This window comes from Crotalus tigris, unplaced genomic scaffold, assembly GCF_016545835.1.
Source record: "Crotalus tigris isolate CLP2741 ecotype Arizona unplaced genomic scaffold, ASM1654583v1 scf7180000017632.1879674, whole genome shotgun sequence".
NCBI classification, from domain to species: Eukaryota; Metazoa; Chordata; class Lepidosauria; order Squamata; family Viperidae; genus Crotalus; species Crotalus tigris.
The window spans coordinates 1213501-1238848 of NW_024096526.1; the positions used below are offsets into that span (position 1 = coordinate 1213501).

The window sequence follows — 25348 nt, forward strand, 5'->3', positions numbered from 1 at the left end:
CTTTGGAAGTGCAGGCAAATATATACTATATATCAGTGTTTCTCAACCTTGACAACTTTAAGATGCTTGGACTTCAATTCCCAGAATGGAATGCTTACTGGAGAATTCTGGGAGTTTAAGTCCAGGCATCTTAAAGGTTGCCAAGGTAGAGAAACATTTTTTTTACAAGTATTTCGACCTCTCTTGAACTCCATAATTCACACAAAAGGTGTCAACTTGGAATGTCTCTCAAACAATGGAAGTTAGTCTGATGCCACCAGCAGCTGAAAGAAGGATCTCTCTGAAGGCATGCATTAATCTGTTGAAACCAAAGTGAAACAGGTCAAAATAGACAAGAGGGCAATCATGATTGAACCATCAAAGTCCTTTCTTTTGATACATGCATTCTGATTGCTCACACGTGCAAGGAGGGAACGCTTTATGTTGTGGTCATGACTGTCCTTTTGATTTTTTGGATGTATACAAACACACACACCCTGGACACACCCTACTTCCATAGCACATAGGTAAATTGAGATTTGAATAAGACAGAGGAATCCATAGGGAGGACACCAAAGTTGAGACATGCACAAATATTGCAACTAATGTACAGTATTTGCATCAGAATCAGCCCACAAGTATGTAAGAGCGGTATTTGTGAACTATCATCATTTCCAGATCAACGTAGTTTGCTGTAGACCCTGCTGAATGGAAGGCAGGGTGCTAATTTCCTCCTCTGAGATATCCCTGGATCTTCATTTAATAAAACTCTTGCTCATCTCATATTTAATGTCCGGTTAATTTGATCTTTGTGGATAGCAGGGAGCAAAGTTGAACACTGGTTAAGGTTCACCTGAATTTAGTGCCCCATCTAAAAGAGTGCCTCTCTCTTCCTGCATCCTTGGGAGATTTTTATATATGTCTTCATGTGAGGTGGGGATTGCATTTAGAATGGACAACCACTATTGAGAAACTTGTACCTCAATTTACATTAGCCTTCCCAAAGAAGAGAAGCATCTGAAATGTATTTTCTGTTACTCATATCATAGTAGAACAGGAGTTCTCAACCTTGGCAACTTTAAGACTTGTGGACTTCAACTCCCAGAATTCCTCAGCCAGCAAAGCTGGCTGAGGAATTCTGGGAGTTGAAGTCACAAGTCTTAAAGTTGCCAAGGTTGAGAACCCCTGTAGTAGAACATACAGTAGAAGGGGGGGGGAGTCCTCAAAAGGGCTGCCACCATGCCTATTCTAATTTTTCCTTGGTGTTTCCTGGAGTTGCTCCTATTATTCCATTGAATCCCATATCTGGAATACTGAAATTGTTCATATTTTCATATTCAAATCATATTTAAATCTTTTAGATATTTTGATTTTTATGATTCTTTGTTAATGTAATACAATCAGTAACAGCAACAGCGTCAGAAGGGACCTTGGAGGTCATCCCTTCAACTACCTTTATTATTCTAGTTATTAAAAAAAAAAGCAGGGTAAAATGTGGACTTATATAAATCTGCCTTTCCCAATCAGTTGTCTTTTGAGCTTGCTAAATTGTGACAATCTGAGCAGAAGATTGCTAGAATGGCCTGTTTCACAAAAGACTGTACTCTGTTTAGGAAACATTGAATTTCATGGTCCTATGATTCCTTAAAAATCAGAAGTGTTGCTAGGTGTGTGGTAATCAGTTGGTCCCATCTTCTCAGAAACTTCTGCTTATTATGGGTGCTTGTCCATGCATGAGTATTGGCAGGCAGTTGCCAACATTTTCAAGGTATTTGTATGTATTCTTTTTGAAGGTATGGTTTTTAACCAGGTGAGAATAGTGTGCAGCTAGGTGTGGCTTGATAGATAATACCCTGTTTGTTTTCCTTCTTATCAAGTCAGTTCTTATTCATTGAACAAACCATGGTAATAGAAAACACTTGCCGACAGAATTGAACTGTGGAGTCCTTGGTGTTCTCTGAGCAAGAAAGCAACCAGGGACCCCCCACATACACACACACATAGAAAGCCCTTGGTTACATGGCATGTATGTAAATGAATATTTAAACAATGGTATGGTGGAAACAATCAATTTAGATGGGGAAAGACAAATATATACAGGATAGGAGTGTCCCATTATGTATCTGTCTGTCCTGGAAAAAACTTTTGTTCTATTTATTTATCGTATGGCACATTCACATCATATTTTAGTAAAAAGGAAAATACAAAACATAGAATGTTAAATCTGAAATCTTAAAAGGAAGGTTGCAAACTTATATCTAAATTAAAAATACAGGTTTTTTAAAATAATAATAATAATAATAATAATAATAATAATAATAATAATAATAATAATAATAATAAAGTTGGAAGGGACCTTGGAGGTCATCAAGTCCAACCCCCTGCTCAGGCAGGTAACCCTATATCATTTCAGACAGATGGCTGTCCAGTCTCTTCTTAAAAACTTCCAGTGTTGGCGCATTCACCGCTTCTGGAGGCAGGTTGTTTCACTGGTTAATTGTTCTAACTGTCAGGAAGTTTCTCCTTAGTTCTAGGTTGCTTCTCTCCTTGATTAGTTTCCATCCGTTGCTTCTTGTCCTGCTTTCAGGTGCTTTGTAAAATAGCTTGACTCCATCTTCTTTGGGGGACTTCATTTGTCACAGCCAGGAAATCAGCAAAATCTCCATCATAGGCTCTGTTTTGACACTGTCACTATGTGTTGGATAGTTTGTCCACAGTCACAATTCGGAGATGGTATTTTGTCCCACTTATAGAAGATATCTGCGCATCTACTATGTCCAGTGTCAATTTGGTTCAATTTTCTTTTTCAATGCCGTGGCCAGGGAACAATTAGCCAAGAAGGGCCTTTGATGATATGGCACCATTGCTATGAAACTCTCTTCTTTTGAAGCTCTGCCAGTTGCTTTCAAACACTGCAGGTTTGCCAGCTGCTGAGGGCATACCACATTACTAGTTCTTAGTACACTCTGTTGGTCTTTGAAATGCTGATTGGTCTCTATGCTATTGCAGTTGTCATATATTTTTATTCAATTTTTTTTAGTAATCACCTTGCTGTTTTTCTATTAAGTATATATGTGCTTCTCGATAATAATAGCATCAATGTTTAGATGATTAAACTTTAGTACCTACTCGTTTGGATTGGAGCACCGTTTCTGAAACTTGGCAACTTTAAGATATGTAGACTTCAACTCCCAGAATTCCCCAGCCAGCAGGTAATGCTGGCCCTGCCAGAGTTTTCTGACTCTGCATCAAATGTAACGTTTTCTGTTGTGGGAAGTCAGCCCCCCTTTCCCCCTGAGAAAGAAATATTTTGGGGAATATTAAAAGGCAGAATATTATATTTCCCCAAAGGATCTTAAAGGCAGAACGCCCCCACCCCAAACCTCTCTGCCCCAAACAGAAACCAGGTCTGCAGAAATTCAGATGTGATAATCTTGTCAGAAAGATTGGAGCCAGGAAGCTTGGATTAGAAAGACAAAGATCCCTAGAATCAACAATCCTTCATACCCAAAAAATCCAACACATAACCATCAGCCACACCCCCAGGAAAGCAGGATATGACCTTTGGGACATAGTAAGATTAACCCACCACCATCAGAATACCAGAATGGCATACTCAGACTCAGGTCAAAGTTCAAGCCACAGGAACAACTCCAAGCAAAAGCCCAAGAAGGTATAAAAACCCATCACTCCCTACTACATGTGGTCAACTTTCCCAGAGCCATCTTTCTGTCAGGGTCTCCTCTTCAATAAACTACAACCTTCTTTCTAAAGCAGTCTCCATTTTGTTTATTCCCAGCTTGGACTGGACCCTGATGAATATTTTTCCTTCAACTCTGTCTTGATGCCAGATCAAACCCCACTAGTGTTCAGTTTGTGTGCTACATTTCAATCACCTATAAGTAAAACCTTCCAGCTCAAATGACTGCTGGAGCTTCTAGTGGGAACGTCACTTCTCTTCTTGTCTCTGGTCACCTCCCCCACTGCCAATTTTAATAAGATTCAGTGAAACAGTACAAGGATAAGTCCAGTGGTGGGATTCAGATATGTGAACAACCGGTTCTCTGTGTGGATGCTGCTTCTGGAAGTCCATTCTGGGCCTGGGCAACAAAAAATTAGCTACTGGTTCTGCTGAAGTGGTGCGAACTGGCTGGATCCCACCACTGGATAAGTCCCTTTTTTGACCAGTGAAATTGACAAGATTTCAGGTGAAATTGACAACAGTCCATATCAGTGATTCTCAGCCTTTGCTATTTTAAAATGTGTGGCCTTCAACACCCCAGAATTGGCCAGCCAGCCATCTTAAAGTTGCCAAGGTTAAGAAACACTGATCTAGATGCTTTCTCCTCCTGGCTCATGAGATAGAAAAATGACAAAACCATTGTGTTTTCTTCCTTTTTTAAAAAAAAAAAAAAACAGTCCTGGAGGGCTTCTTTAGAAGCAGGAGAACTCATCCCTTATGGCCAGGGCAAACCCAATCAGAACATCAAGCCATCTCTCTGGCCAAAATAGAGGAAGAAATTGAAAAACAGAAAAGGACTTCTTAAGCCAGATTCATTTCCAGATGCATTACATGTGGGAGAGAATTAGATGAAAGCTGCAGTGTGGAAAAGCCCTTAGGTAATTCCTGCCTCAAAAATCAGAAACAATATGCTTTATAAACTAGCATTATGAAACAACGGAGAAAGAAAGCTATTACCCTCCTGAGGGTATCTGAATGGCTACTGTATGATGCAGGAAGCTTAAGTTTTTAACCTTACCTGTCTCTCCTCTTTCTGAACAATGATGTGAATTAAGCCCAAGAGAGGTGAGTAAGCAGAGAGGGCCAGGGGACTGTGAAAAGAAAGCTGACTCATTTGTGAATTGGAGTCCACTGAGGATATTTGCTCTAAAGATCCTTGAAAATAAAGGTGCTTTCCAAAAGGCAACTGGACTTTCCAGGTCCATAACAACCATACAGGACAACCATAACCTAAATGATTGAGAATCTCCATAGACATATCCTTCAAAATAATAGGGACCATATCATCTCCAAAGCACTGTCTTCCTAATTTTCTTTCCCCGTTTGCTTTCCTTCCTGAAACATGGTTCTCTGGCAAGGCTTTCGAACCTGTAGAGCAATTTACCCCAATCTTTGGCCTTTGAGGTGTACAGCAATATTATTTCCATCCTCCTGAGCCAGTTTGTTTACTGGAGAACTCTGAATTGGGAAAGACTGCTTGATGGAATGAAGGTTAGGTCAGACCTGATTTTGGGAGAGGTGGAATGCTGTTCCTCCCTCTCTGACAACTCCTCTCATAGATGTTTCCTTCTTCCACTCTCCTTCCCAGGATTTTTCAGCTTTCTTCTTCCATGGTCCAGTAGAGGGAGTCCTCGACTTATGATTATAATTGAGCCCAAAATTTCTGTTGTTAAGGGAGACATTTGTTAAATGGGCTTTGCCTCATTTTATGACTTTTCTTGCCACAGTTCTTAAGTGAATCACTGCAGCTGTTTAATTAATAACACACTTGTTAAGTGAAACTGGCTTCCCTATTGACTTTGCTTGTCAGAAGGTCACCAAAGGGGATCACATGAGCCCGGGACACTACAACCATCATAAATATGAGTCAGCTGCCAAGCATCTGAGTTTTGATCACGTGACCAATGGGACTGTTGTGTGAAAAATGGTCATAAGTTATTTTTTTTAGTGCTGTTGTAACTTCAAACGGTCACTAAATGAACTGTTGTAAGTCGAGGACTACCTGTACAGATAAAGGAGGAGAGACATGACCATACAAAAACCAAGCAAAGAATGCCTACTCCATTTCTATGGACAGACATTAATCTCAAAGGAGTCTTGCCCATCTTCTCCATATTTGTAAGCAGTCATCTACTAAATAATAAGCCTCTTTGAGGAGGTATCTCCCAATGTTCTACTAAAAAGAGGTCAGAAATACTAATGAGACATAAATTCCTCTCATTGCCCATGATATTTAAAATGAAGGTTAAACAAGCAATAAAAAGTCATTGTAATGAATTGGAAATTTCAGAGACAGAGACAACCTACCTCTTTCTGCCAGGTCCTCTTGATGTTGCCTTCATTTTATTAATTTTAGTAGCCCATTAATTACAGGCTACTAATTTTATTCATTTTTGTAGCCCAGTAATTACACAGCTTTAAGTTGTCCATTGCCATGCATGTATTAAAATCATCTCCCTCCATTTCTTCAACACCATCCAAGGACAGTCCCAGATGCATAAAATATATTAAGCTTTGACATCCAAGGGAAAGTCAAGTGACTGAGGGACGTGAGATGGAGGGAAGTCAGGTGACTGAGGGACTTGAAATGGAGGTAACAGAGGCAGAAAACTCAGCAGCAGAGGGAACAAATTTCATGCTGGTACAATGTTTTTGCCAGCTTAAAGATAGATGAAAAGCACTTCAGCTTTGGGATATATAATATTCATTAATTTGTGAATTTTATTACTAATGTTTTTTTCCCTTCAGAGTCTCAGAGGCAGTGTCTCCCTTCATTTTGTCCTCAAAACAAAACCCCTGAGCTAGGTTGGGCTGAAAAAGAGTGATTTGCACAGATTTACCAGTGAGGATAACTTGAAGCTGGATCTTCCTAGCGCTACTCCACTCCTTTAGCCAACATACCTCACTGGTTTTCTTTATCTACTTAATGTCAGGCCAACCTGTGGAACATGCTGCATCTTGAGAAACACATCTACTTCCACAGTAAATCCCTACCCTTTCAATTCAAAATCTCCAAGACAAAGATCATAGATCTTCATTCTTTCCCTGAAATTAATCACCTCTAAGTGGCATCTGGAGAATGCCACTCCAGGTGAGACACTTTACAACTCCCTCCCTATTGACTTCTTTGTTCCAGTTGATTCGCTTACTTTGCTTACATTCAATTTACCTCTCCCTCTTGAAAACTAACCTTACCTGTTTGCTGCCAGCCCTCCCTTGCCCCTTTCTATTGAGGAAGAAGAAGAAGAAGAAGAAGAAGAAAAATATACAACTGTGCCAAAAATGGATGAGAAGTGTGGGCGAGGCCTAATAAGGCATGACCACAAATGGGGTGGTGAGGGGAAAAAAAAATATCTCTACTCAACTCTTCCACAGACACTTTTGCAAGACAGAACAGGAGACAAGATGATGGAAGTGATGGCAGTCTTCATGGTACTTTTGATTGGGACAACAATCAATGCTGCGCATGCAGAAGGTAAGAGAGTTGTTGCTTGGCTGTTGTTTCAATGGATTCCATGGAAAATTAATGAATTGAATCATTTGGAATTGAAAGTATAAAAGATAATGTGCTATGTCTCTCATCGAACATCCACAGGTTAAACAGGCATTCTTCAACAAAATGCAAATTCTTTAGGGTAGGTGGGAAAAGAATGTTGGCTGTGTGTCAATATACTGCGTGAAACCTGGTGGAAGATGGAGGGAGGGGAGAAATGTTCCCACAACATGCTAAGCCTCATTAATTTATTTTCTGCTAAATATGTTTTGGTAAACCAGTCAGTACGGTAGATATATGGTTCAATGTATTATGCAAATACAGAAAATTAATTAAATCAGCAATCAAATTAAGCATGCTATGTGAACACAGCCTTTGGTCTGCAATTTCTACCTCTTGCTAATTATGACTTGTTCTTTTAATGGACTGATTATTAACAAAGCCTTAGTTTTTCACTGTTCATGGGGAAAATATTAATCAATATATAAATTATTTGGTGGAAAGAGAATGAACAATGATTTGTATAGAGACCTTTCCCAAAATAAGGTGAAAATCAGGACCTAATTATGAAAAGGTCCATTAAGACGGTTCAACTCTCAATTCTCCAGTTTCTGTTTTTAAAGAAGAAAAAATATGTTCAATGGCATTTTTAGACTTCTCTTTTGAGAAGATTTTAAATTAACAAATAGCATAAACTGTCACAGGCAACAACCTGGTTCAGCAGATCTTGACATGAAACAGATGAAAGCAAAGTGGAAAAGCGACTTGAAAGTCGATCAATGGGAAATGTCCTCGCTCCTTTAATAATTAAAACAATGAATAATCTTTGTAATACATTTAGTAATCATAATCTGATGTTCTAGAATCCCTAGATTTACATGGACAATTTTCTAATTGATATCCCATTCAATATTTTTTTTTAGTAATATGTTCACTCAAACAATTAAAAGGACAAAAAGTTTCTATTTTAAAAGTAAGATTTCTTTCCAGATAAACTTTGTTTCTAATTCTATTTTTGTGAGGGAGAACTAAAGTTATAGTTTGTGACATAATAAACAAGGTTATATAACCTTCATTTGATGCAGGGTGTTCAAATTAGTGTTGACTGTGAGTTATTGCCTAGACAAATCCCTGCAGTTTTCTTAAGTTTATGATTCAATATTTTAAGACCACCTCCAAGAATTCATAGTCTTGACTGCTATCCTGGCCACCTTTCTTGTGGATGGTTGGCTGACGATTCTTAACATTCTGAGCTTCCCTCATGTCCATCTAACTCAGCTTACCTGCAACCCTGGCTTATAGTCAAACCCCCCCAGCTTTAAATGTGCGCGCGTGCGCACACACACACACACACACACACACACACACACACACACTTGGGTAAATGAGTTTTGACAGATTTCTAAACCAGGAGTCTCTGGAGCAAGTCAAGATTTTTTCAGAATGATATGTACATCTTTCCTTACTTACTTGTGTGAGACATTTTGACCCAAGTGTAATAAGAGTGAAGCTAATATCACAGATCATATTTTATTATTGCCCTCCTTCTTCCCTCTGGATGCCCATGGGTTAAAATTGATGGCCTAGCCATGTATCCAAATTCATGTCTTCCCCAGCCAAAAACAGAATAACTGAATTGGAAGGGACATTGGAGGTCTTCTAGACCAACCCCCTGCTCAGGCAGGAAACTCTATAGTCTATACCATTTCAGACAAATGGATATCCAATCTCTTCTTTAAAACCTCCAATGTTGGCGCATCCGCAACTTCTGGAGGCAAGTCATTCCATTGATTAATTGTTCTAACTGTCATGAAATTTCTCCTTAGTTCTAGGTTGCTTCTCTCTTTGGTTAGTTTCCATCCATTGCTTCTTGTCCTGCCTTCTGGTGCTTTGGAGAATAGGTTGACTCCCTCTTCTTTGTGGCAGCCCCTGAGATATTGGAACACTGCTCTCATGTCACCCCTAGTCCTTCTTTTCATTAAACTAAATATACCCAGTTCCTGCGACCATTCCTCATATGTTTTAGCCTCCAGTCCCTTAATCCTCTTTGTTGCTCTTCTCTGTATTCTTTCTAGAATCTCAACATTTTTTTTATATTGTGGAGACCAAAACTGGATGCAGTATTCCAAGTGTGGTCTTACAAGACATTATAAAGTGGTACTAACACTTCACGTGATCTTGATTCTATCGCTCTGTTAATGCAGCCTAGCACTGTGTTGGCTTTTTCGGCAGCTGCAGCACACTACTGGCTCATATTTAAGTGATTGTCCACTAGGACTCCAAGATCCCTCTCACAGTTACTACTATTGAGCCAAGTACCTGTGCATTTGGGTTTTTTTGCCTAAATGTAGAACCTTACTTTTTTCACCATTTTGTTAGATAGCCCCCAATGTTCAAGTCTGTCAAGATCCATCTATATATTGTGCCTATCTTCTGGAGTATTTGCTGGATCTTTCTCTGCAGAATGGCAATTGTGAGGGGAAGGAAACAAAGGCAGGAATCTCAGCTGATCCCTGTTTTAACCTGCCTCTACCCCATAAATCAACATAAATTATTTGCTAGCATAGGGCTTGAATTTGCAGAGGGATCCGCCAAGAAGCAACAGGTCTTATGCAAGAAAAAGCATTCTGCTAATTCCGGAACTTGGGGACAACAATTCAGCTAGATGCCAAGGAAGAAACCACTTTTGAAAATATGCAAAGAAATGCTAGGGTTTAGTGAACTTTAGGACAGGTGAGATTAGACTAAGTCTTTCCCATTTTGTGTCTTCATTTAATTCCACTACCACCATCATTTTCTTACTGCTCCAGCTTGCCACTCCCATGTTCAACTCTAGAAGGGAAAACCATTTGGATACAGGTGCTATAAAGAGACCAGGCTGAAAAGTATAATTTTATTATAGCTGGTCCTCAACTTATGACCACAGCTGAGCCCACAATTTCGGATGTTAAGTGAGACAGTTGTCAAGTGAGTTTTGCCCCATTTTACAACCTTTCTTGCCATAGATGTTAAGTGAATTACTGCAGTTGATAAGTTGGTAACCTGGATGTTAAGTGAATCTGGCTTCCCCATTGATTTTGCTTGTCCAAAGTTTGCAAAAGGTGATCACATGACCTTGGGAAACGGCAATGGTCATAAGTATGAACCAGTTGCTAAACATCTAGAATTTTGATCACATGATCATGGGGATACTACAAAGGTTGTAAGTGTTAAAAATGGTCATAAGTCACTTTTTTCAGTGCTGTTGTAACTTTGAACATCACTAAATGAACTGTTGTAAGTCGAGGACTACCTGTACATGCTTGGAAAAAATAACAGGATTTCACCTTCATACCATTTGACCAACAGATTGATCCTACTCACACCTCAAGATTAACTGGAATCATGGAATCATAGAATCTAAGGCAGGGGTTCTCAACCTTGGCAACTTTAAGACTTGTGGACTTCAACTCCCAGAATTCCTCAGCCAGCAAAGCTGGCTGAGGAATTCTGGGAGTTGAAGTCCACAAGTCTTAAAGTTGCCAAAGTTGAGAACCCCTGATCTAAGGGGTGGAAGGGACCTTGGAGGTCTTCTAGTCCTCCCCAAAGCAGAAATCCTTAGTCCATACCAAATAAATAAATGGTTGTCCAATTTTTTCTTGAAAACCTCCAGCGATGGAGTACCCACAATTCCGGGAAGCAAGCCGTTCCATTGATTAATCATTCTCACTAATTTCTCCTTAGTTTTAGGCTGGATTTCTTTCTGAAGAGCTTCCACCATTTCTTCTTGTCCTGCTCCTCTTCCCTGTGACAACCTTCAAATATTTGAAGACCTGCTATTATATCACTCTAACCTGTCTGTTTGTTAAGCTAAATATATTGTACCTTGTATGGTTTAGCCTCTAGACCCTTATCATCTTTGTTGCTCTTTTCTACGATCTGATATTTTTTATTATTATTATTTTTACTTCTTGGATGTTTTTATTTTACTTCTTACCTTGCAGCAAGATGAGCAGCAAACAAATTTAATAAATAATTATAATATTTTTTATTTTACTTATCAATATTCTAGCAACAATAGCAATGGCACGTGAGAAATACTTTTTGTTTCGGTAAAAACAAAGTCTTTCAGCAATGAAAAAGAGCTTTCTCAGATACAAAAATCTGAGGCCTCTCAAGTATTTTAAGTAGTTTGGACTTGAGTTTCAAGCAGCCCTTAACATAACCACCGTACTCTAGTTTCCAAAGTTCTTTTTCTGCACAGCTCAGACTTTAATCGCATCACCCTTCCCTTCCTGCTTATCTATTTTAATACAATTTTGATAAACAAGAGGTGTTATAAAAATGCTTTAATTTTTTTTTTATCTCCAACGATTAACCCACTGTAGAAAGTATTACATGGAGAAGCCTTTGTGTTGTGGGACCTGAATGCAGAGGGAAAACTCACTTTGTTTTCTTTTTCCAGAATTGATTGACTATACTCCTCATCTCACGTCTGAGGAAATGGCAGGGAAGATCACTGCTTCCACTTTTACCCTACAGCAACCACGCTGTGTCTTCTACAAGGTTGTCAGTCCCACTGATGTGATCTGGCTGGTTGTGGCTCTTAGTACAGGTGTGTTACGATTCTTAGCAATGCACTAGTAATAATTTCTAAAAGAGATGGAATAACCAACCACCAAGTTGCTCATTCTAGCAAAACAGATTTAAATTACAGTTGCAATTACTATATTTATTGAGCTATCAGTCCTTGGGCATTATTGAAAAAATACTAATCCCAGTTAAACTCTTTAAAAATCAGGTCATGTGGCCAGTAACTTTACTGTGTGAACTAAATGCCTGTGCAGTGGGGGGTTTTTTTTTTGCATGGAACAGCCCTCGTTTTAACGATTATTCTTGGTTCAAAGACAATGTATGGTTACAATCTCTACTGTATGATCCAATTTGGTTCCACGATAGAACATTCCATTAGATAAAGCTTTGGAAGTGCCATTATCGCTTCAGGAAGGTTTGGATGGGGAATTACAGTCCCCACTTTTTCCAAACAGTGTGAATTGAAATTCACCAGCAAATCAGTGATTTTTAGCAATGGGATTAGAGGAGAGTGGGAATTAAAATAGTTATTAAGCCTTCATGAAGATCAACGGTTTTATTTTTTATTCCAAGACAACCCTCCAAAAGAGACATAGCATTTCAGGGCTATACTTTCCACTGACAGTGCAACAACATAACCTTTCTCCCCACCCCCCTCTTTTTCACTAGGGCAATGTGCATAGATTTAGTTTCCAAAGAACCTAACATCTGCAGAGTATGAAAGGAAAACAGTTAGGCTGGACCTCAATTGAATGTTAAAGGAATTGACTTTATCTCAAGGAAGGATTGCATGCCATATATGCAGAAATGCCCTCTATTAGCTTGTAATGGTCCAGGATTCTTGCACTGACAATGGATTGCAAAATAGAAGGCTGAAAATTGATTATAATGATAATAATAATAAAGTCCTGGCTTCTTTCCAGATACAGTAGGTTAGTTTGCATCCAGCACACTCTCATTTATCTTTATAGTCAGAACAGAGCAAGCACATAGATAGACCGCTCAGATTAGCCACCCAAAAAATAATGCAGCTTGGTATTAATAATAAATATCAGCAAGCACCAAAACAGTTAACTGGCAAAGCTGGATAAAAGGCAGGCAAAAACACAGAATGAGAGAAAGAAGAACAGGCAGTGATTTATATTGTCTATACCTCTAACTGCAGGTAGTTCTCAATTTATGACGAGTCACTGAGTAACTGTTCAAAGGACCTACCTGGAGGGTATTTATGACCGAGATTCAAAGTCGCCCTTCCCCCCTACAATCATGGGATTGCACTTTGGATGCTAGGCAACCAGGCCACATTTATATCCATTTACTGTATATCCATGGTACTGTAACATGCCGAAAACCGGTGTTTACGTCTGGTTTTTGGCAAAACCAGCCCATAGTGAGCTGTAGTGTCATTTAACAACCCCAGCATTTGCTTAACAACAACTGCAGTGTTGACTTAACAACTGCACGGTTGCTTAATGGCCTTCACAAAAAGGTAAAAAAAAAGGGTAGGTCATGTGACTGACTCACTTTACCACTGTCACAAGTTACGACCATGATAGGCAGGCTCCATCACAGTCATAACTGAAAGACTACGTGTATCAAAAAGGCCACTTTCCAGAACCACTGGAAACAGGACTCTGTTTTAATCAGCATGGGCTGTCCCAAAGGGAGTGGCCTTTTGTTATTCCAGTTGTTTTGCTTTAATGTATTTAACAGTAGCAGAATAAGATGGAAAGAAGGCTTCCAGGTGATTCCCCCTTCTATCATGATTCCCTAGTTCCAGGTGATTCTCCTGCTACCAAGTGATTCTGCCTGCTTCTACCAGGTGATTCACTTCCTTCATTGTCCCATTGTGCTACCAGTTGAACTACTGTACTGTGCTCTACATGGGACTGTCCTTGAAGAGTACCCATTCAGCTGATTCAGAATGCAGCATAGGCACACATTACACCTCTGCTTGGCAAGTTGTATTGATTACAATTTTGTTTCCAGATCCAATTAAAGATGCAATTTTAAGCCCTACACGGCATGTTATATGAGAGATCACATTTCCCCAATGATATCTTCCTGTCCTGCCAGATCCAGCAGAGAGGACATGCTACAGGTTCAGTCCACTAGGGAGCTATATTTGGGTGAGCCGTAAATGGTGGACATTTCTGCTGTGACATCCGTGTTATATAGAATATCCTCCCCCTGAAGTAATGCTATCTTTATCACTTTTGACTTTCTGAATAACTTGGTTGTGTCATTAGGGCCAGGGACTCACAGAGACTGGCAAAATATTGAGATGGCTCCATTATTATTAACATCCCTTTGTCCAACATTTCTTCTTAAGCTGTGCTTTTAATGTTTTTAGTAATAATAATAACCACAATAACAGTAATCTGTTATTTGTTAACTATTAGCTTTGTTATACATTAGTATATTACCCAACATCGCTTGTTTTGTGAGATGAATGGTATTTAAATTTGATGACGGTTTGGTGGACGAGGCATGATGGATCCACCACTCACAACTTCAGCTTTGGTGGAATGGAGAAATAATCATTTGCTCTTTTTCCCCATAGCTGTGAAGACTTTCAAAAATCCCCGCACGCCTGAGGATCTGCCTTACCAATTTTTTGACACACATCATTTTTACATGACTTTGAACACCACGGTGTCGAATTACCCCTGTCCAGAAAAAAGTGAAGATGATGAAATTACCGTCCTGCGTGTGGGGACTGAAACTAAGTGCGCTCTGGATCTTTTGCGGCCAGACTGTAATGGTCCTCTCCCAGGGCCAGGACCCTACAGGTGAGAAAAGAATGTTAGAAATTTCCCCAAAGTTCTCTATAGCTTATTTCTTCATTGTCTGAATTGATAGCAAAATAATACATGTCCATAATACAAAGCAGACATGTTTGAACTGTGGTGCTGTCATAAATTATGGCATACACCAGCCAGAGTAGCTAACAGAGAAGTGTTAAATCGTATAAAACCAGACACTGGAAGCTAAAATCATAAGAGTACATCTGATTTATTTTGGCCATGCTATGCATGTGAATTCATTGGAGAAGGCAATGATGCTAGGAATGGTTAGTGGATAAAGAAGGGGAAAGCCAAGAATATGCTGGCTTCATAACATCAAATCTGATGCAAAGTTGAACATACAACAATTGAAAGAAACTGTGCTTGACAGGATAGCATGGAGAGCACTTGCCTATAAAGTCACCAAGAGTCGGATGTGACTAAATGGTTAAAAACATGAATACATGTCCCATATACATAGACTATTCAAAGAGAGGAATGCATTTCAAAGTATATAATTCCAAAGTTGTCCAATCTGCCTAGGTATGTTTCTATATAAATTATATATTAATGACCATTTTTAAGGCTTTCAAACTTTGGCCATGTACCTGAGCCTGGGGCTCTGAATGTATTAAGAGTCCTGTTTCTTGGCTTTAATGTTAATTGGTTAATTATCTCAGCTGCCGTATATATTTATTTTGGAGTTTTTTATTATTTTAAATATTTTTAATGTTTAATTGCTTTTATATATTTATATTGTATGTATTTAGAATGGTGAGGTGCTGAGAGCCACAGTTTAAGATGGGCAGCTAGAGAAATCAAATAAATAAATTCAAAAGCTACATCTATTCAGCCCAGATAATGTATACAAACTATTTTTCCATGATGTATTTCTTGTGCCTTGGCAATGCATAAATGATTTGGTCTAGTGAGATTGTGGGTTCTAGTCCCACCTTAGGCATGAAAGCGGGCTACTTTGGGCCAGTCATTCTTTCTCTCAGCCCAACCCACCTCACAGGGTTGTCGTTGTGGGGAAAATAGGAAGAGGAAAGAGTGTTACATATGTCCACTGCTCTGAATTATTTATAAAAATCACAACGGTAGGATAAAAAATAAATAAATTTAAAAAATAATGTCACTTAATGTCATTAGGGCGGAAACACCAGTATCTCTTTCTCTTCATCCATTTCATTTTCAAATGAAGCCTCATGTTAAAAATTTAAATGCAGAAGGAAGAAATTAAAAAGGAGAAAAAGCAGATGAAAAATTAAAATGTGGGAGATTTTGGATATGCATTTATATATATGCACACAAATGTGCTATGAAGCATAAATCCAAACATTTGAAACATTCATTCTCTACTCAGAATAATTCTTGTTCAGTTGAAAGATATATGTTAAGAATAAAACTATTACTATTACTAATAAATGGTGACTGAGCTGAATACACTGGGGCATTGCTCAAAGCTCTTTGCTTTTGTTTTTCAGTCCAAGCATTTCCTCCTTTAAGCATCTTTAAATGCCATTGATCCAAAGGAAGATGGATTTTTGTTTTCCACATGAAAATATCAATACATATTACACAGTTAACTTTCAGGATAAACAATGTTGAGCATTGAAAAGAAGTCAGAAACATTAAGCCAAAAAAAATTAAAGACATGAGATGAGAAAAAGAAAAGATAAATCTGACTTACAGCAATACCTTTTATTAACCTTTCCGTAGCCTTTTACCACTGCAAATCACCTTTGCTTCCAAGACGTGTTGATGTCATTATTTACACTCCCTTTTGTTCTTGACTTTCCCAGTGTTTTGTAACAATAGATCTAAAATTTCGTCTTCTAAGAAAAAAGCTCAATCAGTTATTTATGTTGCAATAGCCTGTCTTAGGAAATATAGGCAATAAATCAACAACATGATTTATTGTCAAAGGGTTATTTCTCCAAGAAACCTGGACCAAAAAAATGACTAATTGTATGTTGTCACTTAAGGTAATTGTGCTACATTTCCTGTCCATTTCCTGTTACAAGTCACCTATTTGGGAAGAGATAAGAAACAGTTTGGTAGCCAATATGGGCGGTGGGAGATTGGGAGAAGGGAATCTAGAGCAGTGTTTCTCAACCTTGACAATTTTAAGGCACGTGGACTTCAACTCTCAGAATTCCACAGCCAGCATTGCTGGCTGTGGAATTCTGGGAGTTGAAGTCCACGTGCCCTAAAATTGTCAAGGTTGAGAAACACTAATCTAGAGGAAGATTTATTTTAAAACTGTGATTTGCCTATTTTACAACATAGATCATAGAGCAATAGAGTTGTAAGGGATCTTGGACATCTTCTAGTCCAACCCCCAGCTCAAGCAGGAGACCTTATACCAGTTGAGCAGGAGAACCTATACCAGAGGTCCCCAACCTTGGTCACTTTATGACTTGTGGACTTCAACTTTCAGAATTCCTCAGCCAGAAGTTGAAGTCCACAAGTCATAAAGTGGCCAAGGTTGGGAACCCCTGCCCTATACCATATATTTACAATATGATTGTCAGATACTTCCTTTATTGATCTGGGACAATCAATCATCAATCAATTATGTGTTCCCCATCTCAAAATGAAGGGACAATGGTCAGGTTTGGGTGCTCATGTTCAGAGTAAGCTCAAAAAGCCAGAATAAAAGGAAGGTGGAAGTCCCACAGGACCGAGGAGCCACAGGTTTTCCACCCCTACATCAAGCCTGTCGTGCTGAATTATGAACCTGTTTCACACACAAAAACACATCCTTTTTCTCTCTCACCCTCCCTGTTCTTCAGAAGAAGGTTTATCTTCTGCTGTAGAAAACCTTATTTCTGTAAAGTGCAGAAAAGAGCAACAAAGGGGATTAGGGGACTGAAATCTAAAATATATGAAGAACAGTTGCAAGAATTGGGTGTGTCACTAGTCTAATGAAAAGAAGGACTGGGTTGATATGATAGCAATGTTCCAATATTTGAGAGGCCACCACAAAGAAGGGGGGGTCAACCTATTTTCCAAAGCACCAGCAGGCAGGACAAGAAACAATGGATGGAAACTAACAAGGATAGAAGCAACCTAGAACTAAAGAGAAATTTCCTAATGGTGAGAATAATTAACCAGTGGAACGGCTTGCCTTCAAAAGTTGTGGGTGCTTCATCACTGGAAGCTTTTAAGAAGAGACTGGACCACCATTTGTCCGAAATTGTATAGGTCTTCTGCTTGAGCAGTGGGTTGGACTACTAGAAGATCTTCAAGGTCCCTTCCAACTCTGTTATTCTGTTAACTTTAATTCCCTGTGGAGGCTTTCTACTGATTATTTATTTATTTTAGTTCTTTTCTATTCAAGGATGTATGACAACTCACTGCAGCCAACTCCCATAGCCAACTCTCCATGGGACAATTTGCTATGGCCAAGTCACTGCAGGACAACTTGCCACAGGACAATTCAACAATTCAATTTAATTATTTAAAATAATGTTAAAAATATTTTAATTTTTATCATTCACATTTCATTTTGTCCCTCCTTTTGCATCCTTTCCTTAATGATAATATTCCACCATTTCTTTGATATTAGTGTAACTCTTATCCTGTGGTGAGTTGTCTCATGACAAATTGGTCATGGAAGGTTGTCCTGAGGCAAGTTGACTGCAGCAAGTTAGCTGTAGCAAGCTGGCCATGGTGAGTTGTCCTAGACCTGAAAAAAAATCAGGCAGGAACAGTTGCCATTTATTTGAAAAAAGCAATTGCTGATAAATTTTGGAACACTCCTCACTGTCATTAACACTTTCCAGGGTCAAGTTCCTGGTAATGAATTCAACAGATGTCATAAAGGAATCAAAATGGTCTGATCCCATCAAACTGATTCAAGGTAACTAGTAATGGGTACCACTAGCATCACCTGTCACATATCCAGCCTGTTGGAATCCCATTCATTTTGGTTCAACAGTCACACATGGACCTAACTCTACAATATTTTATACACACTAACCTGAAAGTAAATCTCATTAAATTCAGTTGGGCTTCTTTCTGAAAAAAAGAGAAATTATACATTGAGTCTGCCATCCCCCCTGGAAGAATTATTTTTAGTGTTGTGATTTTTGTTACTATTTGTTATTTCCAACTCTCTGAAAACTCCCCAGTGTTGCTTCATGAATGGGCAACCTTAGACATTGAAGTCAGTTCATTATGGAGTATTTCTCAATCTTGGCAACTTTAAGATATATCAACTTCAACTCCCAGAATTCCCCAGCCAGCTTGCAAGATTGATAGCAATAGCGATAGCAATTGCACTTAGTCTCATAAACTGCTTTACAGTGCTTTACAGCCTTCTCTAAGCAGTTTGCAGAGTCAGCATATTGCCCCCAGCAATCTGGGTCCTCATTTTACAAACCTCGGAAGGATGTAAGGCTGAGTCAACCTTGAGCTGATGAGGATCGAACCCCTGGCAGTTAGCAGAATTAGCCTGCAATACTGCATTCTAACCACTGTGCCACCACAGCTCATTAATGTTAGTCCTTCAAGGTGGAACAGACTAGAATGCCAGAGTTACGAATGCCAATGTGACTTTATTATAAGGTTTAGTAACAGAATCTTGCAAGTCTCAATGTGCCTCCCCCATCTTTTTATCTTCATGAGAATAAGGGAGGGTCAGGTCTGGGACAAATTACATTTCTGCCTTGGACTCGGATTTTTTTTATCTGTCCACTGCCTTGGCTGTGACTCTTCCTCCTGTTCCTCAAGGTTATTCCTACTGCCCATTACAGAGGTAGAGAATTTTGCCATGGATTTTGCTAGGGTTCACAGTAAAATGAACATGAGCAGGAACAAATTCTCTCCAGCTTTTATTGTTCCCTGGAGGTGGGAGGATGCCCTCGCTTAGCAATAGAAATTTAGGGTTCAGTTGTGGCCATAGGTCAAGGACTACCTGTACAAATCCATGAAGACTGGTGTTATATAAATATAAATGTACTGCTTGTTGGAAGTGCTTCCGAGCACTCAGAATAATTCTGGTTCACTTTCTTACATATCTTGATTTCAAAGAAGAATTTCAGTGTAGGCATTACAAAGTATTCTCTGTCCTGGAGGAAGGGACACTTTTCTACAATGGTGCCTTGAAAGGATTGCATGATTAAAAAAGTAAATTTGTTTTTCACCAGGGAAAAGTCCTGACAGCATTATTGTCAGGCCCAGGCAGCAGAGAACTGAGACGAACATCATTGCCACCATCCTGCCCATCCTCTTTGCCATTCTCCTGGCTGCTCTCATTGCCGCCTTGATCTATAAATAGTATGTTTCATATACCTATGAATATATGTTGTTGTTGTTGTTAATTGCAAAGTCGTGTCCGACCCATCGTGACCCCATGGACAACGTTCCTCCAGGTCCTCCTGTCCTCTACCATTTTCTGGAGTCCATTTAAGTTCACACCTACTGCTTCAGTGACTCCATCCAGCCATCTCATTCTCTGTCATCCCGTTCTTCTATTGCCCTCAATCTTTTCCAGCATTAGGCCCTTTTCCAGTGAGTCCTTCCTTCTCATTAGGTGGCCAAAGTATTTGAGTTTCAACTTCAGGATCTGGCCTTCTAAAGAGCAGTTGGGGTTGATCTCTTCTAGGACTGACCGGTTTGAACACCTTGCAGTCCAAGGGACTCGCAGGAGTCTTCTCCAGCACCATAATTCAAAGGATGAATATATGTATATGCACACAAATACATATATACACATACATACATACATACATACATACATACATACATACATACATACATGGGAGGAGAGTCTTATCTTGACCTAATCAGGTACCTTGAACCTACAGAGAGAGGTTCTTTTCCTATGTTCTGTGATATTGGCTCACATGCTTGGAATATTTTTCTTGACATTGTAAGAACATTCACACATTTCAGTAGAACACAATCTCATTTGCTTGGTTTTAGGGATAAGAATCTAGTCATTGTGATTTGTAGACCACCATTTAAGCTTAGGGCAATGTACGAGGCCAGCCAAATGTGGTTTATTCAAACCATGTTTAATAAATATTTGGCTCATCATAATAGGCAAACTCATCCATTTGGAAAGTCCTCCCAACCATGAAACCATGCCAAGGGAAAAAGATTTTGACTTTGACTGAATGGAGTGGGCCTAGGAAATGATGAACCTGCCCAAAATTTTCTACTGTGGTGGACGTTTTCCATAGTCTTTGGCAGGTCTTCCCCAAATTTGCTACCTGAGATTCTACAAAGTGGGAACCTTCTGTACCCAAAGACAACATTTTTCTTTTGGGTGATAGGCTGTCCTTCAAATAGTTTCTCACAAGCTAAGTGTGCAATTTCCAACCCACAGGCACTGTGGGAAGGCTGCCATAAAACAGATGGGGAAATGTCAGTATTCTTCAACTAGTTGTCAATATGGTAGATTGACCCTATTATCCTGCATAATTCTCAAGCCTTACCTCGTATCTCATCTTTATTCTTTGCCTTTTCTTTTCAGTTCCAACATTTGTGACAAACAGATGTCTGCTGATTTTGTGGCAATACAGGATCCAACCATAGTGCGCTACACCACTCATCAAATACATGAGTCTAACAAGTTATGAGCTCCTAAGTTGCTGAGTATCAGTCAGTATTTTCCTTCCTTTTTTTATCTGCTTCCTGTTTCATTTATTAATTACAAACTTCCAGGTATGTTTTTTGTTTGAAGAGGGGCCACCACTTCTCGTTCCTTGCCTGCTCAGAAGAAAAGGGGGAAGATATGAGCATGGCTATCTTAATTAAACTATAGCTATACATTCTGAGATAGCCACACCCACATATCAACAATTTATATTAGCTGATATGAGATCTTCGTAGAATCAAATGGTTGGTGGGGAATGTGAAAGTCTTCTAGTCTAACCTTCTCTGTTAAAGAGAGAAATCCTCAGAGCATTCCAGACAAAAGTCTGTCCAACCTTTGTTTGAAAATTTACAGTGATGGAGCACCCAGAACTCCAGGAGGCTGTTCCATTGCTTAACCGTTCTCAGGGTCAAGAAATTCCTCTTTGAGTTTGGATTTCCCTCTATGAAACTTCCATCCTTATCCAACCATCAGGAGCTATGGAGGCAAATCCACACCTTTTTCCCTATGAAAGGTGTTTGAAGAGTTTTTTTTAAAAATCATATCTCCTTTTAGTTGCATTCTTCTCTCTACAAAGGAATCCTGGAATTACAAGGTCTCTGCCATCACCAATTACATCTTTCATAATTACTTGTAAAAGAAAATGGCAATTAAATGAGCTTCATTCTGTAATTCAAGTGCCGCTACGTGGTTAGAACTGATCCATCCCTCCAGCCAGTGGAAACTGAATAGATGATCAACGTTCTTTCAAAATTATTTGCCTTCTTGCTGAAAAGTTGATTTGTAAGGTGATAAATATATTGGAAATATTTCTTTTTCCAATAGAGACATTAAACCTGTGAAAAAGATCATCATGTGTGCCGATTTTCAAAAGATGTAGTCCTTAATGGAACTGCATTTACATGGGGGGAAGTACACAATGGGGTACGCCAAGGCTCTGTCTTAGGCCCAGTGCTCTTCAACATCTTCATCAATGATTTGGATGAGAGAACTCATCAAATTTGCAGACAACATCAAGCTGGCAGAAATAGCCAACACTCCAGAAGATAGGCTCAAGATACCTAAGGATTGGGCCTTATCTAATAAAATGAAATTCAATGGTGAGAAAATTAGGGTTCTACATTTAGACAATAAAAATCAAATGCACAGATATAGAATAGGTGGTACTTGGCTCAATGACTCAACTGTGAGAGGGATCTTGGAGTCCTAGTAGACAATCACTTAAATATGAGCCAGCAGTGTGCTGCAACTGCCACAAAAGCCAACACAGACCTAGGCTGCATTAACAGAGGGATAGAATCAAGATCATGTAAAGCAGGCATGTCAAACTGCCAGCCCATGGGCCAGATGTGTCACAATGAAAACATGCCCATCTTATTGCTGGCAATGGGGAAAAAGTCGCGATACGTCGTGCAATGTCACATGACATTGCAAGTTTGACATGCCTGATGTAAAGTGTTAATACCACTTTATAATTCCTTGGTAAGGCCACGTTGGAATACTGCATTGAGTTTCAGTCGCCACAATATAAAAAAGTTGTTGAGACTTTAAAAAGAGTGCAGGGAAGAGCAACAAAGATGATTAGGGGACTGGAGGCTAAAACATATAAAGAACGGTTGCTGGAATTGGGTATGTCTAGTTTAATGAAGAGAAGGACAAGGGGGGACATGATAGCAGTGTTCCAATATCCCAGGGACTGCCACAAAGAAGAGGGAGTCAAGCTCTTTTCCAAAACACCTGAAAGCAGGATAAGAAGCAATGGATGGAAACTAATCAAAGAAAGATCCAACCTAGAACTAAGGATGAAATTATTGACAGTTAGAATGATTAATCAGTGGAAGGATTTGCCTCCAGAAGTTGTGGGTGCTCCAACATTGGAGGTTTTAAAGAAGAGATTAGACAACCATTAGTCTGAAATGGTATAGGGTTTCCTGCCTGAGCAGGGGGTTGGACTAGAAAACCTCCAAGATCCTTTCCAACTTTATTATTCTGTTAAGGTACTTATTATGTGAGTTTGCCTAACTTGTAAACCATGGCATAATGGGAGTGGGAAAAGGTGAGTTGGTTTTATGATTCACAGCTAAACATTACAGCATCCTCTTAGCTGGTTCCCAAAGCAGTAATTTAAACAGAGTTATGTCTATCATGTAACACTAAACAATTATTCTTGCTTAAGCTGCCAAGAAGCCAAGATATACAAAAGTTTATTATGCTCCTTCCGTCATACTTTCTGGACTATGTATTCATATGACCAATCCATCTTTGATTGGTCATTGATAGGGTCCCTTGGAGTTGTCTGTATCTGAGGAAGAGAGGTGGACAATTGATATAATTATGATCAGCAGCCTCAAAATATTCTCATTGGTCAGTAATTAGGACATTCCATTTTGTTAACCAACCAGGACATCAACAACAGTTGAGACAGCATGATCACAACATATTCTACAGACATAACTGAATAATCTTTGGAAGGAAACAATGCATGAAGAAAATGCATGAAGAAAATGCAATGCATGAAGAAAAAGAAATGATAAAACATGGCTCATGATGTCAGAACGTAAATCCTGGCTATAAAGGCAAGACAAGAAGGGATCCATCTTTAATTCCCACTTGGACTTAATGTTATATTTACCCTGATGAAAAGAACTTGAAGGGATTTGTAATCGGGTTTCTCTGTTTTAAATCATTTGTTTTTTAAAGCATGTGAATATTATTAAGAGTAAATTTATATTCTTTCACAACCAACATGTGAGTGTGTTATTTTTATTGCATTTCCCAAGGATAATTTTAGTGGATTTTTTTAAAAACTTGGATCTCACATGGAAGATTAGGAAATTAATTTTCCTGGTTGGAGACTCATAGCGCTCAACTTCTTGAAAGAACAGGGATAAAAAAGCTGGAACAAATTCAGCACTATTATTATGGAAACTAACTTTCACATTCAGAAAAGTCCCTGGTTTAATACTTATGGTGGGGAGCTACAAGGTCCTGTTTTGTGAATATAGCCTCTCAGTGCTCCTTTCAAACCACTTTTGGGAGAGTATTGAAGGAAAAAATGGGGAAAAAATGCTGGACTTGATAGAACTAATCTAATAGGGAACTCTGATTTCATAGAGTTTCCAGATATCACTTAGACTTGTTTTTATAACAAAAGCTCAGCTTGGAAATCCTAGTAATAAGGATGAAAATATCCCAATGACTGAACAGACTGCAAATCTGTCTTACATTCAGAAAAGTATTCAGAGAAACACCAGCTTTATGGGAATAAGATTCTCTAGATCTGTATTTTTTCAGACCTGGCAACTTGAAAATGTGTGCTAGCTGGGGAATTCTGGGAGTTGAAGTCCCCACATCTTCAAGTTGTCAAGTCTGAAAAATATTATTCTAGATGAACATTATCCTGATAACAGATGTTTGGATTATGTCTGTGGGGGAGTGTCAACTGAACGGTCAAGTCCAGTGGTGGTGAACCTATGGCATGCGTGCCAGAGACGGCACTGAGAGCCCTCTCTGTGGCATGCACGCCATGCCCTGGAGATGGCAACCAGCTGCCCGCTAACTTGCTGAGGTCCCACATGGCCGGATGTATCCCAGCACCCATATGCTCACTGGCCTTTGTGTGCAGGGGCTGATGGTGTCAGGCAGCAGCCGCCCAGCCCTTGCCTCACCTTGCTCTGTGACAATGGCACCCCCACCCTGCCTTGCCTTGCTTTGCCTCACCCCACAGCATGAGCCTCCTGCCCACCACCCCACCTGCCAGAGATCCCCTGGATCTCCCCCAACCCTGCCCAGCCCCAACAGGCATCCCTCCTCACGAGCAACATTGAGGTGGTCATGCCCACCTTGGTCACACCCACCCAATCTGCCATGACCACCACAGCCACGTCCACCCAGTGGGCCATGCCCACCTGGCACCCAGCGATAAATAAGTGGGTTTTGGGTTGCAGTTTGGGCACTCGATCTCTAAAAGGTTCACCATCACTGGTCTAGTCTGATCATAGCCATAAATTTTGGTTAGGAGACTCTTATCTATTCCACCTTGCCAGGTGTTACCAGGTCCTATCAAAGAAAGGAGATGTCACTTCAACAGAAAGAGCACAGTTCTGAAAAACAAGATACACAATTCCAATGAAAGGTTTCTCTGGACTGATGGACATTTACTGTGG

The 25348-nt window shown here is 39.5% G+C and overlaps 1 protein-coding gene across 1 annotated transcript; it reads left to right on the forward strand.

The window, feature by feature from the left end:
• The first annotated feature begins 6896 nt into the window (after positions 1-6896).
• Positions 6897-23927, forward strand: LOC120304269 (uroplakin-3b-like). The gene is made up of 7 exons (XM_039334650.1): positions 6897-7196; positions 11659-11808; positions 14350-14578; positions 18364-18440; positions 19729-19858; positions 21060-21187; positions 23585-23927. The coding sequence occupies exons 1-6, from the start codon at positions 7004-7006 to the stop codon at positions 21163-21165; spliced, it is 885 nt and encodes a 294-aa protein (XP_039190584.1). The 5' UTR covers positions 6897-7003; the 3' UTR covers positions 21166-21187; positions 23585-23927.
• The last annotated feature ends 1421 nt before the right edge of the window (positions 23928-25348 follow it).

What these genes read in the sequence shown, in the direction of transcription:
- LOC120304269 (XM_039334650.1), top strand. Translation starts at nt 7,004, where the DNA reads ATGGATGAGAAGTGTGGGCGAGGCCTAATAAGGCATGACCACAAATGG. An exon ending in CAATGCTGCGCATGCAGAAG is followed by an intron (nt 7,197 to 11,658) that starts GTAAGAGAGTTG and finishes TTCTTTTTCCAG; the next exon opens with AATTGATTGACTATACTCCT. An exon ending in TCCCATCAAACTGATTCAAG is followed by an intron (nt 18,441 to 19,728) that starts GTAACTAGTAAT and finishes GTTTTTCACCAG; the next exon opens with GGAAAAGTCCTGACAGCATT.